Source organism: Crocodylus porosus, unplaced genomic scaffold (genome assembly GCF_001723895.1).
Source record: "Crocodylus porosus isolate Cpor-Errol unplaced genomic scaffold, CroPor_comp1, whole genome shotgun sequence".
NCBI lineage: Eukaryota > Metazoa > Chordata > Crocodylia > Crocodylidae > Crocodylus > Crocodylus porosus.
The window spans coordinates 38608627-38626892 of NW_017728906.1; the positions used below are offsets into that span (position 1 = coordinate 38608627).

The 18266-nt window shown below is 39.8% G+C and overlaps 1 protein-coding gene across 5 annotated transcripts in view; it reads left to right on the forward strand.

The window, feature by feature from the left end:
• The window catches only part of TTC3 (tetratricopeptide repeat domain 3), an 88942-nt gene that overhangs the window by 60485 nt on the left and 10191 nt on the right, over positions 1-18266 (forward strand). For 4 of the 5 annotated variants that reach the window (XM_019528916.1, XM_019528919.1, XM_019528918.1 and 1 more), the window contains 8 exons: positions 1465-1544; positions 4927-5082; positions 7428-8355; positions 11966-12031; positions 12815-12964; positions 13721-13860; positions 14347-14415; positions 15779-15875. In XM_019528916.1, coding sequence (XP_019384461.1) covers positions 1465-1544; positions 4927-5082; positions 7428-8355; positions 11966-12031; positions 12815-12964; positions 13721-13860; positions 14347-14415; positions 15779-15875 — 1686 coding nt within the window. The remainder of the gene's footprint in view (positions 1-1464; positions 1545-4926; positions 5083-7427; positions 8356-11965; positions 12032-12814; positions 12965-13720; positions 13861-14346; positions 14416-15778; positions 15876-18266) is intronic. The other variant, XM_019528917.1, reaches the window with a different exon arrangement.

The following is an 18266-nucleotide window of genomic DNA, read 5'->3' on the forward strand; positions in this document are numbered from 1 at the left end:
AGGTTGGTCTGACATGACCTGCCCCTAATGAAACCGTGCTGGTTGCCCTTGAGCATCATCTCTGAGGCTGGCCCATTGCAGATGTGCTCCATGATCTTCTCAAAGAGTTTCCCTAGGATTAAGGTAAGACTGACGGGCCTATAGTTGCCCGGGTCCTCCCTCCTCCCTTTTTCAAAGATGGGGACCATGTTGGCTACCTTCCAATCATCTGGCACCTGGCCCTAGCACCACGAGTGCTTGTAAAGCCATGTCAAGGGTCTTGCAATAACCCCTGCTAGCTCCCTCAACACCCTGGGGTTGAGACCATCTGGACCCACTGATTTGAACACGTCCAGCCCCTCCAGAAGCTCTCTAACCCGGTCCTCCCCAACCTGAGGGTTGGAGGCGTTCCCCTCGAGTCCGTCTTGCATCATGGTGGGGAAGTCCTGGTCCCTGCCGAAGAAAACAGAGGTGAAGAATTGGTTAAAGAGGTCTGCTATCTCCTCTGGCGCAACCACCAGATTGCCCAGAGGATCTTGCAGCGGCCCCACACTTGAAGTGCCCCAAAAGTAATCTTCTTGGTGTTTTCAGGTTATTTTAAAATTCAAATAAAATAAAAATAAAAACACCTTTCATTAACATTAGGTAGGCTTGATGGTTAATTAAATAATTTGATTCCTATTATGAAGTATATATACTTCAAGATGTATAAAAAGTTGTATAAAATCAACAACAATGATGCTGTTAAAGGTGGGGGAAATGGAGGGAAACTTTCGGTAAGTGAGAAATTGTGTGCCTGAAAAGCTCCTAAATGTAAAGAAGAACTGTAAAAGAAATAATAAGAAGGCATGTAAATGCGCAGAAATAAATGGAATATGTACTTTGCAACCCTGCAAAAACTTCAGTGGGAAAATTGCTAATGCAGGTATGTTAAATATGGAGCCTGAGTCTTTGCAGGAGTAAATCCATAAATTACATCTTGGAGGGCATGTCTACATGAGATGCTACATTGCCATAGCAATGAGTTACATCGCCATTGCTCATTGCTACGGTGACATAGTGATAGCGGGCATAAACTGTGACACTGACACTACAGTGCAGTTGAGTGGAAAAAAGCCCATGCAACATTGGGACTGTTCAGTAACAACTGCGCAGCCTGGGACATGTGGAGTTAATGACAAAGCAGGAAGTTACAGAATTCAGAACAAGAGTACAAACACATTTAAGGCCCCTTTGCTGTTTCTAAAACTAGTTTTGAAGAAGAAATTATTTGATTCCAGCAGTCTTTTTGGAATGATTAATTCAAATTACCTGTTTGTATTGTAATCATCTGGTCAAGTTTCATAATTCATTTGTATGGCATCTGAATATACGTCAGAGTATAAAATAAGATTTGGTACTATTAAGTCTGATTTGTAAAACACTTGATCTTGTAAAAATGTAAATGCTGTATACTGTGATAAAGTAAAATCTGTTTTTTTTAAGCAGACTATTTTAGTACTGTCTGGTGGGGTTGGCGCACTAACACATGAAGAAGATGCTATATTTGCAGAAGAAAATACATTGTAAGTACTAATTGCCTAATAGATGATAAGTACTAGCTTCTTTTTTTTTTTTTCCCCCCCCAAAACTCTAAAAATTGTAGTTTCTACCCTAAAGGGTTTATACTGTAAATGGGTACTACACCAAAAAGTATTATATCGTGGTGAAAGCGGAAGTTGAAAATTTATATATCTGTACCTTTTATAAGCAAAATGATTTCTAAGGGTTTGTAGTTACCATGGTAAAAAAACCCACCCCAAACCTGTTGCCAAGAAATCATATTCTTGAAGTATTGCTTAGAGTTGGAAACCATTCTTAATCTCGTTGTTTACAAGTCTTAATTAGTTAAACTTAGCCCTGTATGCAGGGTTGTCAGACATGTCCAGTGCATCAAGGTTTGGATGTTATAAGAAAATCTCTAACTTTTTTTTTGCTGTGTAGTATGTATGGAGAGCTAAACTTTGAATACCTTATTTTTTCATGTGTGTTCAGGAAATCAGAACACTTCAGGTCTGATAAATTTATTCAATCTTTATTACAGATATGATGCATATTTTTGTCTATGGGTTGGATGGAGCTGGGGATCAAAATCAGCTTTATAAGGAAACTCAGTTGGAACTCTAACAATTAATCCCTTTCTGATGTCCTATAACTTTTAAGTCAGACTATATGGGAGAGGGATAAAGAATATACATCAGGACTGTCAACTTGAGGCAGCCAAGGGCCACAAACCTGCCGTACTGTGTGGATGCTCCCACCCCCACATTGTCCCATGTGCCCACTTGAGTGAGCATCCTCCTTTTCCCTCTGCTCCCATTGTACTGCACCCCTGTATGGCCCCAATTTCACCCTCTGCTCCCCATGGTCAAGCACAGAAGGCAGAAGCCAGAGAAGGTGGGGGGTGCCTAGAGATTTTGGCTGCAGCTGGAGCAATTGAGGGATCTGTGGCCAGGCAGGAACCCCTGTGGGCCACATGCAGTTCACAGGCTGGCAGCTGGACAGCCCTGATATGAAGGCTTTGTTTTAGTTGATTAATGCACAGGCTGTTTAAAAAAAAAAAATGGAACTAAATGTTCATTTCTGCTTCTGTTTTGCTTGTTACCTGAAATTCCTGTTCTTTTGTCCTTGTAGTGGAACTGCCCAATAACCATTTCACTCTGTTCAGCCAATACAGTATGTTTTGAAGCTGAGTGTAGTCAACAAAAAGAAAACCTCTTGCAATGAAATAGTGGGTTATTTAGTGTTAAATGCAGTTTGGTGTGGAAGCTTCATGATCTCCATACTGATCAACAATTTCCTTTTGTAGCAGAGGAAGTGGCTACAATCAGGTTTGTGGCCAGATGTTTGCAGCAGCCTTGCAACCCTTCTTTCACCACCTTCAAGCCAACTTAAATACATTAACCTCACTATACCAAAACTGAGATCTCTACAAATGTCAGGCACCTCCATCGTTTTGTAAATTATGTAATAGAATGAAATTCACTTTTGTTAATAATTCACTAATGAACTTCAGCTTAAACTGGGGAGACTTATTGCTGGTGAAAGGTATTGGCTGGTAAATGAAGTTTTCTCTATTTTATAAGGCAGAAGCTAGGCAGATTTCCCATCTATCCCACCTTAATACCGCAGTACTGACCTGGGGGAACTCTAAGGGTAGCTCAGTCTCCATGGCTCAGGCAGCTTACCTGGAGTTACTAGGGGTGAACTTGTAATGTCAGGGTTAGAACTGAGATCTGCCAATGTCTGTCTGATGGAAGACTTCTTGGGCTGGCCTGGCTTTAAGTTGGTGTCCTGTAGAGTGAAGGACTTTGTAGCTCATTGGAAGTGCTGTGATGTATCCAGTCTCTCAGTCACTTTCAAGAATGATGCTTGGCTTCCTTATTTACTGTATTTCCTCAAATACAAGATGACCCTGATTATAAGGCACCCACCCCCAATAATTAGATTCTATATATGGACAATTTATAAATTTTGTTGTAATTTTCCAGGTATAGAATTTAATTATTGGGGGTTTGTCTGGAATTTGCCCCCTCCCACTGCTACAGCATGGAAAATAAATCTTGGGGATCTGGTAGTCCCTTTGCTTCCCCCAACTCATTCACCCCCCCACCTTACTGGTGGACCCTGTTCTTCCTGAGCACATGGAAGTGAGGAGCATATTTGAAAACAAAAAAAGACTGAAATTAAATGTAACTGTATCTATTTGTGTATAGTGCCCATAAACTTAGTTCATCCAGAATTGAGGCATTTTGCCTTTTTTGAGACTCCTGCAAGTTTTACCACAGGTACTCCATATATGCCGTTTTAAGTAGCACTGTAGCTCCTACTCCTATTGTACAAACTATGCATGATATTAGTCCAAAACCAAAAGCTTATGATTTTCCTGTATAGTTCAGTGGGCTCAGCCCCAACAGAGACGACAGCATTTCAAGCCATGGTAACCCCACATCTCAGCACTGTGTGTCTGGGTGGCTGCAGCAACAGTGCTGTGTGTTCTGACTGGGGGCTGGGGCAGGAGCCAGGGCAAGAGCTGGGGCAGTGCCATAGGTGGTGCAGAGTGCTTGGCAGGGCTTGGCCCTCTGGAACACTACAGGGGCAGCCTGCAGTGGGGAGGCAAGGCAGACAGTGGGTGATGGGACTCAGTCACTGATGCATAGCTACCTTGCTACGTATGCAAATTTAAAGATGGATAGAAATCAGCTATAAAGTTATTACATATTTTCCAGCTCCAACTGTAGCTGGATGAAACTTTTTATGGCATGATTAGTTGCTTTGCGTGCATAGCTGGTCTAAATTAACTTTTCAGTTAACCTGTTAATTGCTTAATATATGTAAAGTGTAGAAGGGACCTAAGAAACCCACGTTGCCCAGTAGGTTATATTTGTGGGATGGCAATTGAATACTAGGTTCCTAGCTTTGGAAGCAGAATACAGTCTTGTGGTTAAAGCAGTAGTTAAATTGTTCAGCCAAGCCACACAGGTACTTCATATAATCCCATTCTTTCTGAACTGCCGCATGCTTAGAGGGTGAGACTGGGGCTGTCTTATCTGTGGATCTGATTTCTCTTCTCATTTTGCTTTAATGTGACCTTTTGCAGCCTTTATTATGTATAAAATGGGATTTATTACTTCCCTGCTTCTGGCCTTGGCCAGACCATTTAACCCCAGCAAGATTTCCAGGATAGGTGATTGCTCCACCTCTGGAGGGACCTTATTCCACATATTAAATTTTATTTAATATTAAAACTTATTCCATATTAAATGGTAATTTAATGCTTTATATAATTACATAATACAACATGAAATATTTCTTTAAGTATGCATAATTAAGATTTTACAAACTATGGGTGAACTGATATTCATAACATTTCTCTCTCTCTCTCTCTCCCTCTCTTTTCCCCAACAGAAGTTTTATGAATCCTTATGAGCCATTCATAATTCCAGAATATCTTCGTGATCAAGTGGAAGAATTTGAGGCCTTGCGTGATAGTATTTCTGACAGTGATGATTATCAGAGATTTTTGGATAATAACCTAGACCCAACTTGTAAAAATTTATATGAGTAGGTATTAACTTTTTGTGTTCAGCAGTTCACAATTGTTAAATTTTCTCAGCATGAGTAATTTTTCAATTACCAACGTAAACGTACCAATTTAAATGCAGGTAAGTTCTTAAGTTCTTCTGATCTTAATTAAGATTCAGTAGATTTCACTTCCATTATCCACATAATAAGAGAGGTTGAAGTGGTGGTCAGAAATAAAACATCCTACTTGATATGTTTAGAAATGACTGACAGTAATTATAAGTGAACTTTTGAAAGATGCAAATAAGTTGAGGGTATGACTGTATGCATATAAAGTCATGTAAGACATTCCATAGAGTGGATAGCTGGAAGCTTGTTCTGAAGGGCATCAAATTTCATGGTCTTGGTGACAGAATTCCCTTTTTTTATTTTGCTAATGCTTCCCTGATTTAAGGTCACATCTCTTCTTATACGCTTCAACTTTGAATTAAAAGGCCCGTGAGTGTAAATGGTTGGCAGTATCTTGAGTACACAGCCACCTACTGGGAACTGAAAAGAGTTCACTCTTGATTCAGTTGGAATGAATGAACTTAGAGGTGAACAGCTGTGATCCAGATATCATGGGATTTCTTCTTTTTTTTTTTTTTTTTTTAGCATTCAGACTTCCTCTTAAAAATCTAATCTTAAATCTAATTTGTTTTCCTAAACAATAATAGATGGGTGGGTCATCCAGGAGTTTCACTAGAACTAAGATAAATGCATGTCCCTTAAACAGTTTTCAATAGAAATTAAAATGATTTTGAGATCAGTCAGCTATGTCTAACAATGGAGTTTGACAACTTGAGATGGAGCTGTCATCAAAGACTGTAGTTTTAGGCATTGTACTTGTTCCTTAGGTTGGTTTGGCAATTCAAGTTCTCAGTAGCATTTCTTTACTATTTAAATACTGTTTTCTCTCCTGTGTCCCTGTGCAAAAGATCACAGATATGTGAAAGGGTGAACATGATTTCATGTAGTACTGTCAAATATCCAAAATAAACATCTCCAAAACGTTATTTTTCTACAATCCTTTCAATAATTACCAGTGTTGCAACTAATGGTGGTAGCTTAAAAAAAAGAGGGGGTGGATTTTGTTTGAGCAAGGAGTTTTCAGTGATCTGTTTTAAAGGCAAAATGTATATACAAACTGTTACAGTAAACGAAGCATTTTGAGGGGAACACCGGTAAAGTGGGTATCTTTGTCTTAACTAATTGCAATAAGCATTGGTTTTATATACAGTGTATAGAGTTAAGATCTCAGATGGAAAGATCATGTTAAATTGATCTAATTGATTGGACAGTCAGTGAGTTGGTCTACAGTTACAGTCTCTCTGTCTGGAGGGTTTTCTTGCTGACTAAAGGTTTGTTTCTGTTTATAATACCTCTTTTGAACAGCAGAACTATGCTTGCTGCAAGTAATTGCTATGCAGTTTGCAGCAAGCTAAAAGGTTTAGATGTAAAGACCCAAACTCTTTCTTTGGCTATTATAAATAATTGCTTAGCTGTATTATTTCTGAAGAGTTAGGAATGTGGACCACTTTTTTTTAATCTTTTTTTTTTTGGTTCTAGTGAAAAATGTAAATAGATCATCTTTAGAGCTATTTCCAACTTACAGATAATCACATGACAATGTTTTTAATCAACACATTCCTTATCAAAGCATTACAATATAGGTACAAAGGAGCTTTCTCATCTGAAAGTTCATAAATGGGAACTACTGGATACTACAGTGGATTTGTAAGGCACTCTATCAAGTCTTCAGGAATTGTAATTTTCCTGCCTCTCTTACTTTTATAAAGTTTGTTTTCATTCTTCTCCCTTTTATGTTTACTTAGCAGTGTTTAAAACAGCAACACTGACTTCTGTTTAATCTCAACCCAGTGTTTTCTGTAGTTGCATTTTGCCTCCTTGATCGCTTTTGCTGTTTACATCTCCGGTTACTTGTTCTTAATATTGCAGCTAACTAAAGTGTGTTCTACTTTTTCTGTGTTAATGGTTGAAATGAAATGTATAACATTTGCTTCTCTTTGGAGAAATGAAATATTAGTTGCAAAATTCTACTTTGCAATTTAATACGTAGGTAAAAACTTCAGTCTATGTAGCGCTTGCATTCTTATGATTTAGGAAAAGTTGATGTGAATCACTGTGGTAACAAAGTAGGAGTATAAAAAAACAAATATCTAGGATGAAAAATTACTTAAAATATTGCTAAAACTGTTTCATTTTATACAAATTATTTTTAGTAATGTAAATCTCGAGTATGACTTGAAAGTGAAATGAAAAATGTTTTGATTAATGGGAGTAATTCCAAATTTTTTTTTTTTTTTTTTTTTTTTTTTTTAAAGCTATTTCTTTCAGATCTTGGAGGAACATGGACCCATGGAGATTGATGATAAATTATTAGTTGGAGAGTATGAACATTTCCCTGAAGAAGCTCGTAAGATTGTGGAGAATGCTGGAGGTTTAAAACCTTTCCTTCTGAGATCAGTTCGTTTTGTTTTGATCGACAACTGTATTGGTTTGATGAAGCATGCCATTCTGTTTAAAGGAAATGCAGACATCCTAGCTGAAACTAAAGAAGCTACTAGGAATGAAGAAGAAAATTGCATAGCCGGGCCAAATATTCAAGGAAACTCTTCTAAAAGCAAACTACAGTTAAACCCAGCTGCTAAGGAGTTCAAACCAGTGTCTTATATTAATAAACCTTATATGCCAGTTCCTACTGATGGTACATTAGCAAGCTACGAGACTCAAGAATGTTCAGCCATAGGACATTCCTCACATATTTCTTATAGTTCAGTGCATTCTTTGCCAAATGACAGCACTGATACCGTAGAAGAAGCAGTATCTTTTTCAAATATATTACTACCCTCAGTAATTCCTAATAACCGCAACATACTTCTGACTGATTCCTCAGTTTATCAGAATGAAAGAATGTTGCCAATCCTCTCTCAGCTGCCTTCTATTCCAAGTGTTGCTAGCCAACCTAGTTATATATATGCTGATTATGAAGCAAATCTTGATATTGATGAAACTGCGATATCAGACAGAAGGTGCATCTCTGACATTCTCCTACCAAATCTAATGCAAACATACCAAGACACTCGGTATGTAGTGGAGAACTTAGATTTTGAGTTCTGCGGAAATAATCTTGATGGGGTAAATAATACGAGCGAAGCTAAATATGATATATCTGCTATTAAAAAGGAAATAGAAAATAAAAATTCATCTGTAGTGAAAAACCATCCACATACAAGGATGATAGCTGTCCAGGTAAGAAGTAAAAAGGAAGAGAATCTTTTGACGGCTCTTTAATTGATGATGACAATGTATGCAATCTTGTATATGGTACTAATCCTTTACCGTGAGGTGTAGTACAGGTGGTACAGGTCAATATTAACTTTATTTTAAAGGTCAGGACAGCTCCTTTCCTCTTAATTTTACTTAACAGAGAGAATTTTACTTAACTTTAGAGAGAAATAATTTATTTAAAGAAAAAAATTGCATCTAAATTGTGGTGAAGGGAGATGTTCAATTCAAAACATCTGTGTTTTCTTAGTCTTCTGATAAACATCATTAAATTTCACTTAAAGGGTGCGTTCATAAACATTTGCAGGATTGGATGTTTTATAGTTCTCCCAAATCTGTCAACTGACACTTACCATAGTTAAATTGATATCAGTTGGTCATGTTAATGGAAGAAGGCTGAAATGTTTGTGTGGACATGAGAAGATATTTTGAAAGTTGGCTACTTTACCTATTTTTATCAACCTTTCCCCTCTCTTCCCCCCCCCCCCAGTAAACTTCTCTATAACTTTATTCAAGCGAGAAATTCGGGAATAGGAGGAATCTGCTTATAATACCCTTTTTTTAGCAACTGGAAAACGACCATTGTGTTCTATTAATTTCATAAAACATCCTACAAACTTTAAAATACTTAAGAATACATTTTGCTTACTAGTAATGAGACTTATATTTTACATTTTAGTTAACATTTCAGTTTCATATTTAAATCTATAAAATCAGCAAAAATAAAATTGATCTAACTCTTTTGGTATAACAGAATATTAAAAATATAAGGTGCTGGTGGCATTTTATTTCCTCTCTTAATTATTAGCGATTTCTTAGGGGTTATAATGAATTAAAAAAAAAAAAAAAAAGTTTTGTGTGTGATGATGACAGTAAAAAGAAAAGACCTTCTTTGCACATAGTCCATGAATCATAAAGTTTAGGGGCATAGAAAAGTATTTCTTGCTGCAGATAAGCGTTTCACAGTACTTTCTAATTGCAGTTTGCATTTCTGAAGTCTATTGCATGCATCTTAAGGAAACATAACATTGGCAATATAAGGGCCCAGTGTCAGAGTAATAAATTAGTATTCAGACAAGAATGAGACCCTTTTGACTTTGATATTACACAACCAAGCACAGGCATCTTCCATGCAAACAGCTTTTCCAGCACATTCTTCAGGTCCTTTGGTGACCAGCTTATGATGATGGGAGGAGGATTGTGAGGTCTGGTGTTTCTACCTAGATGTTATGGAATAGAATGGAAAAAGTCTTGGAATTTTCCCCAGCCCTAGGCAAGGTGAGGAAAGCCATCAAACAGGTGAAGAATAAGGCATCTGGAGCTGATGGAATCCTGATGAAATCTTCGTGTTGGGGGGGGAGGGGTGAGTTTGTATTAGGAGGAAATCCCAGGTGACCATAGCCATGCCGTGATTGTGACAATCTTCAAGAAAGGAGATGGATCTGACTGTGGAAATTACAGAAGGATCACCTTGCTGTCTGCCTCAGGAAAAGATCATTGTGAGAACCCTCCTTGCTGAAGAGCTGCTCCTGGAATCTGTGTGGGTTTAGGGCATCACAGCAGCTGATATGATTTTCACTGCTCAGAAACTTTAAGGAAAAATGTGAGGAACAGCATAAACCTCTCTCTATGGCCGCGTTTGACCTCACGAAAGCCGTAGACTCTCATCAACTTGGAAGCGCTGTGGAGTATCCTTCTGAAGTACAGATGCCCACTGAAATAGATCACCATTTTTTGCCGGTTGCCTGAGGGTACGTGAGTGGTGGTTTTCAGTAACATGCCTGTCACAGGTCTATTTGAGGTTAAGATGGGAGATAAGCAAGACTGTGTCATTGCTCCAGTACTCTTCACAATATTCCTTACCGTGTTGCTACATCTGAAAACCAACAAGCTTCTGGCTAAAGTGGAGCTAAACTACAAATGGGTGGTAAACTGTTTAATCTCATCTGACTGAGCCAAAACCACGAGTACCCCAAAAAGAGTTCCAGTACACTGATGATGCTATAGTGTTCACTCGCTCTGAAGCAGACCTTCAGGCAATCATTGATGTCTTTGCCACGGCATACAAGAAAATGGGACTGACACTTATCATTTAGAAGATTTAGGGTCCTCCACCAACCAGTGCTTAATGAGCAGCCCCCACCTCCAGTCATTCAGGTTCCAACGGGAATCTGGAGAGTGCTGAGTATTTCCTGTAATTTGGAAGCCATCTCTCACAGAAGGCTGACATCGACACAGAAATCCAGCATTGCCTTAAATGTGTAAGTGCAGCCTTCAGGAAACAGGTGTTTGAAGATTGCGACATCAGATGGAAAACCAAGCTTATGGCTTCTCGAGCAGTCATGATCTCCAGTATGGAGCTGAGACTTGGACAACATGTGGGAAACGTCTCAAGTCTCTGGAGAAGTACCATCATCACTGCCTGCAGAAAGTATTTCAAATCCAGTGAGTAGACGGATGTAACAACATTAGCATCCTCTTGCAAGCAAGTGCTGCAAGCATAGAGGCAATGATCTTCTGACATCAACTTCCCTCAGCAAGCCACATCATCCAGATGCCCAACTCTGGACTCCTGAAGCAAGTTTTATTCTCCCAGTTCAGTCAAGGGATATATTCAAGAGGAGGACAGAGAAAGTGCTTCAAGGATATCTTCAAAGCCAACTTGAAAAAATGCAACACTGATATCAATTCATGGGAGGCGATCACCTAGGACCACCCCAGATGGAGGGAGAGTCTGCTGCAAGGACCTCATAGTTTGAAACCTTCCAATGACAACAGGAGGTGAAAAAATGGGAGCAGTGGAAACAGTGTGCCATGGACCAAACCAAGAGCCCAGAGCCATCCACCCTGCATGGAAATGTGCCCCAGCTGCAACAGAGTCTGTTGTACCTGGATAGGTCCCATCAGCCATTTTCAAACCCACAAATAGTCAAACGACTCAAAGTCGTGAAAGAGGATCATCCTTGACTGCAAGGATTGCCAATGATACTTATTACCAGCAACTCCAAGAAGGCTAATTTTAAGAGGACTGTCTGCTGCTATCTGCAAATAATAAATGTATAACTAATATGCATTTACAAACATGCATATTATTTTTGGGCTATTTTTTAATTGTAAGGATGCCATCTTCAGTGTTGGCCTAACTCTTTTCATTGAAGGTCCATATGAGATCTTCCACTGACTTCAGTAGGAGCAGAGGTTGCCCAGTCCTGCAGTGCTTGCTCAGACAGTCTGAGCAAAGTGTAAACAGCTTTCTTTTTGAGGATAGTGAGAGAAGGGCTGCTCTTAATGTGAACTCCTATTTGTTGGTTTGGGATTAGAGAATATTCAGTCAGAAGATCCTAACTTCACTCCATGGGTGAAGCCTCTTTAAGAAACTCGTATTTTCTCAACAGGATTCCTTCTTACAGTGTAGTTGAGTGAGTCAGTCAGTCATATGTTCTAAGAATGAACTTTTTTTTTAATGGTTAGGTCCTTTCCTCCTTATAGAACTGAATTGTCGGGGTATGGATACAAAATATAGGGGATATAATTTCTTTCATTTTTAAATAATTTGTGCATTTTTGTAATCCAGGTACAGCGGGAATTAGCAGACAGGGAAGCTAATACTATGCCTTTTCATCCATTTGAAACTCAACAAGTAAGTAAATACATAATTTCTTCAGGCACTTTTTAAAAAATCTTTATGTAATAATCAGTAGCCTAATGGAAAGTGAAGACTTCATTAATTCAGTACCTAATTGATTAAAAACCCTTGCATTTGATTTTTTTTTTTTTTAAATTCTATTTTATTACTGCTTTTAATATAGGATTCTTCATATGTAGAGGGGACATTTTAGAGCACCAGAATTGCTTCCAAACTGTATTAAAATGTAACCAAAAACTTAAACGTGAGATAAAAGGGCTAACAAAGTGGAAACAATAAGGTTGATTATGGAACAGGTCTGAGCATGACTGGCAAAAAGACATGTCTCTAAAAAGTTAGATCAATCAGTTATATCAATCAGATTCATGCAGTGGGATGAAGAAGGAAGCTGCATTTTCAGAGTTCAAGTTCTTAAATAATTCAGCTGTTACAACCAATAACCTTCATAATGCTTCATTTCCAACAATCCCAGACTAAGTCTAACTAAATACTCCACTATCTGGTTGTGGGGGGCAGAGGTAGAAAGCTCAAGCTGGTAAAGACAAATGGCAGTGCGTATCCACATCAGGAGGAGAATGGCTCTAATTTTTCATTGGTAGATCCATTCTCATCGTCATAGTTTGTTTCTTGAATGGGGAGTATTTCTTAGCTTTTATCTACAACATTCTCAAACTTTGGATCATAGTTCATGTTCAATTTTGCCTTTAACATGTTGTGAATTTATGGTGCTTTCTGAATGAGTGCTGTAACAAAAACTTTGATAACCTACTTTTTCAGGGAGATATTTTACGTATGGCAAAAGAACATCAAGTATTACAGAAGCAACTAAAGGAAGCAAAAGAAAAATATGAGCAGCTGCAATGCCGAAGCACAGAAGAAACCAGTGTTTTAAAAGAGCAGTTAAAAAAAAATGTTGAAGAAAATAAGGTAATAGTTAAACATGTCTAATAAGGGTACAAAGACCAATTGCAGTACAGTGGCTTTAGGGAGGTGATTGTTCAACAGAGATGTAAGTGGTAGTCAATACTGCAAAGCCTACTTAAGTGGCTCCAAATTTTATTAGTTTCTGTATTATCTTAGCGTTTTTATGAAGTCAGCATGTGGAACAATAAGTTTTTATACCCCAGCTTAGAAACATGGCCTACAGTTCAACAGCAAGCACTGTTTGGGTGCCTATGCACATGCAGCAAGGCTGCTCCTTTGCGATGCAATTACAGCACATCAGAGCAGACTCTTCTGCTGAAGTGTGGTAATTACCATGCTCCAGCAGACTGGCATGTGTGTACCAGCATCCCCACACTGAAAAATGGTGGCAGGAGCGCTTTAAAGCTTATTCAGTGAGCTTTAGATAAAGTGCTCCACTGCCATTTTTCAGTATGGGGACACCAATACGTGTGAGGTTCCGGGTGCTTTAATTAAAAAGAGTATTGAAGCTGCTCTAGTTAAAGCCCCACCCCCAAGTATATGTATAAACGCCCTTTATGCCTAATCAGCAAAACCATATCTAATTTTCATGAATGGTAATGAAGACTCTTAACTACTGGCCTGAACCCATGTTCTGTTTTACTTTCATCAACTAGGAAAGGTTTGTTCTTTGATTTGGTACCTTTGCTCTACCTGATTATATAGAAATAAATGTTTCTCATTCAAGAAACCTCTTTTCTAAATATTTTCTGCCTTTAGATTTCAAAGAGAGAACTGGATTGGTTTCATCAAGATTTAGAAACAGAAATAAAGAAGTGGCAGCACGAAAAAAAAGAAAATCAAGAGAGATTAAAAGCAATAAAGAGTGCAGCCAAAAGGCAGGCAGATACCAATGAAATGTGAGTATTCCTTTTGAAAACTGATTTTCTGCTTTTATTCTGACTTTATTAATGGGATTAATTCCTTCATAATATTGAAATTTACTGTATTAGTCTGCTAGAAATAAACCATTTTAGATCTTGATTCTGTAGACAAATGAATAACATAATTTATGTAAAAGTTCTGATTCTGAGATCTACTAAATAATTGATAATTACTAGCTTAGTAACAGGTATGGGGTAGAAATGCATGGATATTGTCACTGTTTGTAGATGGAATTGTTTCCTAAAAGCTTGATTCTGCCAGCCTAAAAAAGATGTACCTCACTTTGCAGTTAAACCTACTGATAGTGATGGGGATGGAAGAAAAGAAAATATTTTAATTTTGCTAAATACAGGATTATAACTTGTCAGAGCTACATACTATATATGTTACAGAAAAATATGCATAAAGACTTCACTTCTCAAACCATACATGTTATATTTGCTTGCTTGTAATGCTTGTAGGTATCTGAAGAATATTGAGGAGGAGGACAAACAGTATAAAGTTATTTTGGAGGAGTTCCTTGAGATCAGGTAAATTTGTGTTAACTTTTTTTCATCGCTGATATAGTGGTATTTGATTGTCCTGTTAACTCATTTTATTAGGATCGTTCTTATCTTAATGTTGGTGTCCGTTGCTCTAAATGTACAAGAACAATTATGAGTGTCACGTTTGAATACAAAATGCCTTATTCTTTGCCTTTAATGCCTTTGCAAAATAAGGTATTAAATTTATTTAAAATGTAGTAAATAGTATCTTGTTTTATTTAATACATCTGTCATCTCTGTTTTACAAGAGTGTATCAGGCTTTGTGTTAGGTTTTTAAGTTATATGCAAGTATTACTATACAGACTACATTTAATACTAAATCAAAATGCAATGTACTTAATGTAAAATAACCACTTAGAACCAATTAAACAACTTTTTACACTTGTGTGTACCATAATCTTGACTTAATTTAGGATCACATGTTTTAACTATCCACATACGGAATAATACTGAGGTTTTTTTTCCTTTGGTCTAAAGCTATGAGCACAGACCTCCAGTTTCTACTGGGAGAAGCTCTGCTCTCCTTTTAGTTCTCTGCCTCTTGTTTTCCAGCTGTAGTCTGGGCACAGTTTCCAGCCAGTGGGGAGCTATAACCACATCAGGAAGCTGAGTACACTACTGCTTCGCCCTATGCCCCCAACTCTGGGCTGCAGCATGAGTGCAGCTGGAAACTGCCTGGCCTTGGTGCACCTTCACACAGGCTGGAAGCTGTGCCCATGCCACAACCCAGGGTGAAGGAGGTGAGGGAGAGAAGTGGCAGCAGCCTGGCCCCTGTGGAGCTTCTCACTTGCCAGTCCCGGCATGGGCACGGGCACAGGCAAAGCCCTCCAGTTTGGGCCAGATTTGGGCCACGGGTTGTATGTTGCTGCTGAAGATCATTAGGTGCATGTCACTGAGTCTGCATACAGGTTTGTGCACATTGTTCCATTTCCTACTTTGCTTTTAGATGTTGGAATATGAGTCTTCCTCTCTACAACTCCCCCCGATCTTGCTCATCTTTTTCATTTCCCAACCAGGTTTTCTTTTGGAACTGTCAGGAGATCATACAGTTTTGAGAAATGGGTTAAGTGCTTCTGTGTATTAGAAGGACTACCTTCTACTTGGAGTTATACCAAAAACATGGCGCTGCAAAAATTAAGAACGAGACTTTAGGTTTATTTTTTAAACAAATTAATTTAGATTTGAGGACTCATTCACACTGTCATCTCTCTGTAGAAAGTGATCAGTGATGTATATTTTAGTAGAAGAGAGAACTTTTAAAAGCTTAGTTTTTAAAAAGAATGCGTAAATTGTAGTTTATTTGTTCATGTATATTTTAAACTTTTTTATTTTTCTTTAACTTCATAGTAATAAACTTGCAAATGAGAAAGTAAAACTGGAAGAGCTTATAAAAAAGAGCAAAGATCAATACCAAGGGTGTGCCAAAAGAACTGTCGCAGCAGAGGTAAGGGAAAAAAAATAGCTACGCTAGACTTTTTTTTCATTTGCATTACACCTTGTTTGTGGGAATTGTTGAATCTGCTCATGTCTCAGCATAAGTTTAATAGACACTTCTGGTGATTTCGTTACAATTAGAAAATGGCTTGCACACCATTTTAAAGTATGCCTAAAAGCATTACCGTAATTTAATTAAACAATAGGCTTGTTATATTTGGTATGTGATCCAAAGCTTTTGTCTACTTAATCGCAAATTATCAAGATTGTTTTATTTAAGTATTGTAGTAGTGGTTTATTGCTTGGGCCAAACTAATGTTGTCAGAAAATTAAAACAAAATAGGGTCTAATACTAAACGATAATTGCAATTTAAATACTTTCTGTGTCTTAACCTCCATGGCCTGTGTACATTGAGTGTGCACACTGTTCCCATTAGTGGGATTACAGTATTCTCTATTTAAGTATGTAGGCTTAGAAGTGAAAAACTACGGGCTATCCGAAATATGCACTTATTCAAACTTAGGGTGAGCAGTTTTCAGTAAGCATACAGTGCTAGTAACACTATACTAATGGCCTGAAATGGACTAGCTTCCGTAATTTTCAAGGCTTCTAATAGTTTCAGTGGCCTTGAAAATGAGGAGAGAAATTAGCTGTGAAATTTAATAGCTTCCATCATTTTCAAGGTTTCTAGTATCAGCCCTTTGACAGCTGCCTCCATGCGCTTTCTGGTGCAGTTAAAGGCAGTAAAATTATTTGCAAAAGAGATAGGTGCAGTTACTATGCAGTTGATCAGGGTGTACAGGGAAGCAGACTGTAGGGCCTGAACGATGCTATGCACTTAAGCCAGGGGCAGGCTAAATATGGCCTGTTGGATGGATGCAGCCCACCAGGTAATTCCATCCAGCCTGCGAGGCTCCTCCGTAAGCCCTGGCCCTCACTGTCCCTCTACAAGCTGGCACCACCATGCAGGAGGTATGGCTCTGGTTGCTAAGCAGCCAGCCCACCTTACCTGAGCCTGACCTGTCCCAGCCCTGAGCCAGGAGGCGTTAGAGACAAGAAGCTTCTGGCTGGCAGAGGCTTTTGCCTGATCACCCCCTGCCTGTTCCCAGGCTCCCTGCCTGCAAGAGTGGGAATTCAGGTAAGGACCACACCTGACCAGGGCCAAGGACTACCGTTGGAGGAGAGGGGCTGGGTGCACAGGGAGCTGTGTGCTCTGGGGCCAGGCTGGGCTGGCCCTGCACACAGCAGGAGCACAGGGAACTACACACTATGGAGCCAGGTGGAGCTGGTCCCACACCCTGTGACTGCGTGCAGCCAGGGGCTGAGGTGGGAGCGCAGGAGCCGCCACATGCTATGGGGCTGGGTGGAGCTAGATCCACATGCTGCCACTGCATACAGCTAGGACTTAGGCGGGAGCACTGTTGGGCTGGGTGGGGTCTGTTGGGGCTGTGGGGTTGGTCAGGGCTGGTCCTGCTCGCTGCCACCACGTACAGATCCGGGGACTCTGAGGACCCACACCCTCCCATGCACCCCACCCCCATCATACCCCCAACACACCTACACATTCCCTCCCCAACCATACACCTCTACCCCACACCTCCCACAACCCACCCCCAACACGCTGACACCTTCCCACACACCTCGCCCCTCCACTGTACCCAAAACACCCACTCCCTCCTACCATACCCTCTCACACACCTCTACTCCACACCCACTCCCCAACCAAACTCCATGACGCACATTCCCTCCTTCCCCCCACACACATACAAAAGTAACACTGTTTTCCCAGGCAGGGGTCAGGACTGTGCTTGGGCTGGGTGGCAGCAGCGCGGGGATGTGGGCTATGGGGTGGGCTACAGCTATAGTGGCAGTCTGCCCTTGACCCATGCACAGATCTGGGTGGTCACATACCCCGTGCCTCCCTTGGGGGTGTGCACAGTGGTGGGAGCCTTCCCCTTCCTTCCTCCCCTCCCCCCCCCCACCCCATTACGCAGCCCCTGGATGAGCTGCACATGGCTCTGTCGTGCACCTGCCCCATTCCTTCCCTCACCGCATGGGGCCTCAATCTGTCCCCCTCCCCCACTCCCCATCCCTACACCCCTCCCCTCCTAACAGACTTACCAGCCAGACGCTGCTCTTAAAGCTGCTGGGCTGCGCTCATAGCTGCATGCATGCTGTGGCTGCACACATGCACATCACATTTATCAGCAATATTATTGTGCACATCAGCTAAAAAAAGTCAATTGCTGATGATACCAATCTTCTTTTTATTGGTGCCAATACAGTATGGACTGGTGCACCTCTAATTGGCAAGACTGTTAAAAGCCTTTGTTTTCTTATACAATAGCTCACTCAGTGCTGCAGTATTCTACAGCTAACTTTTCTTGATTTAGAAATCTA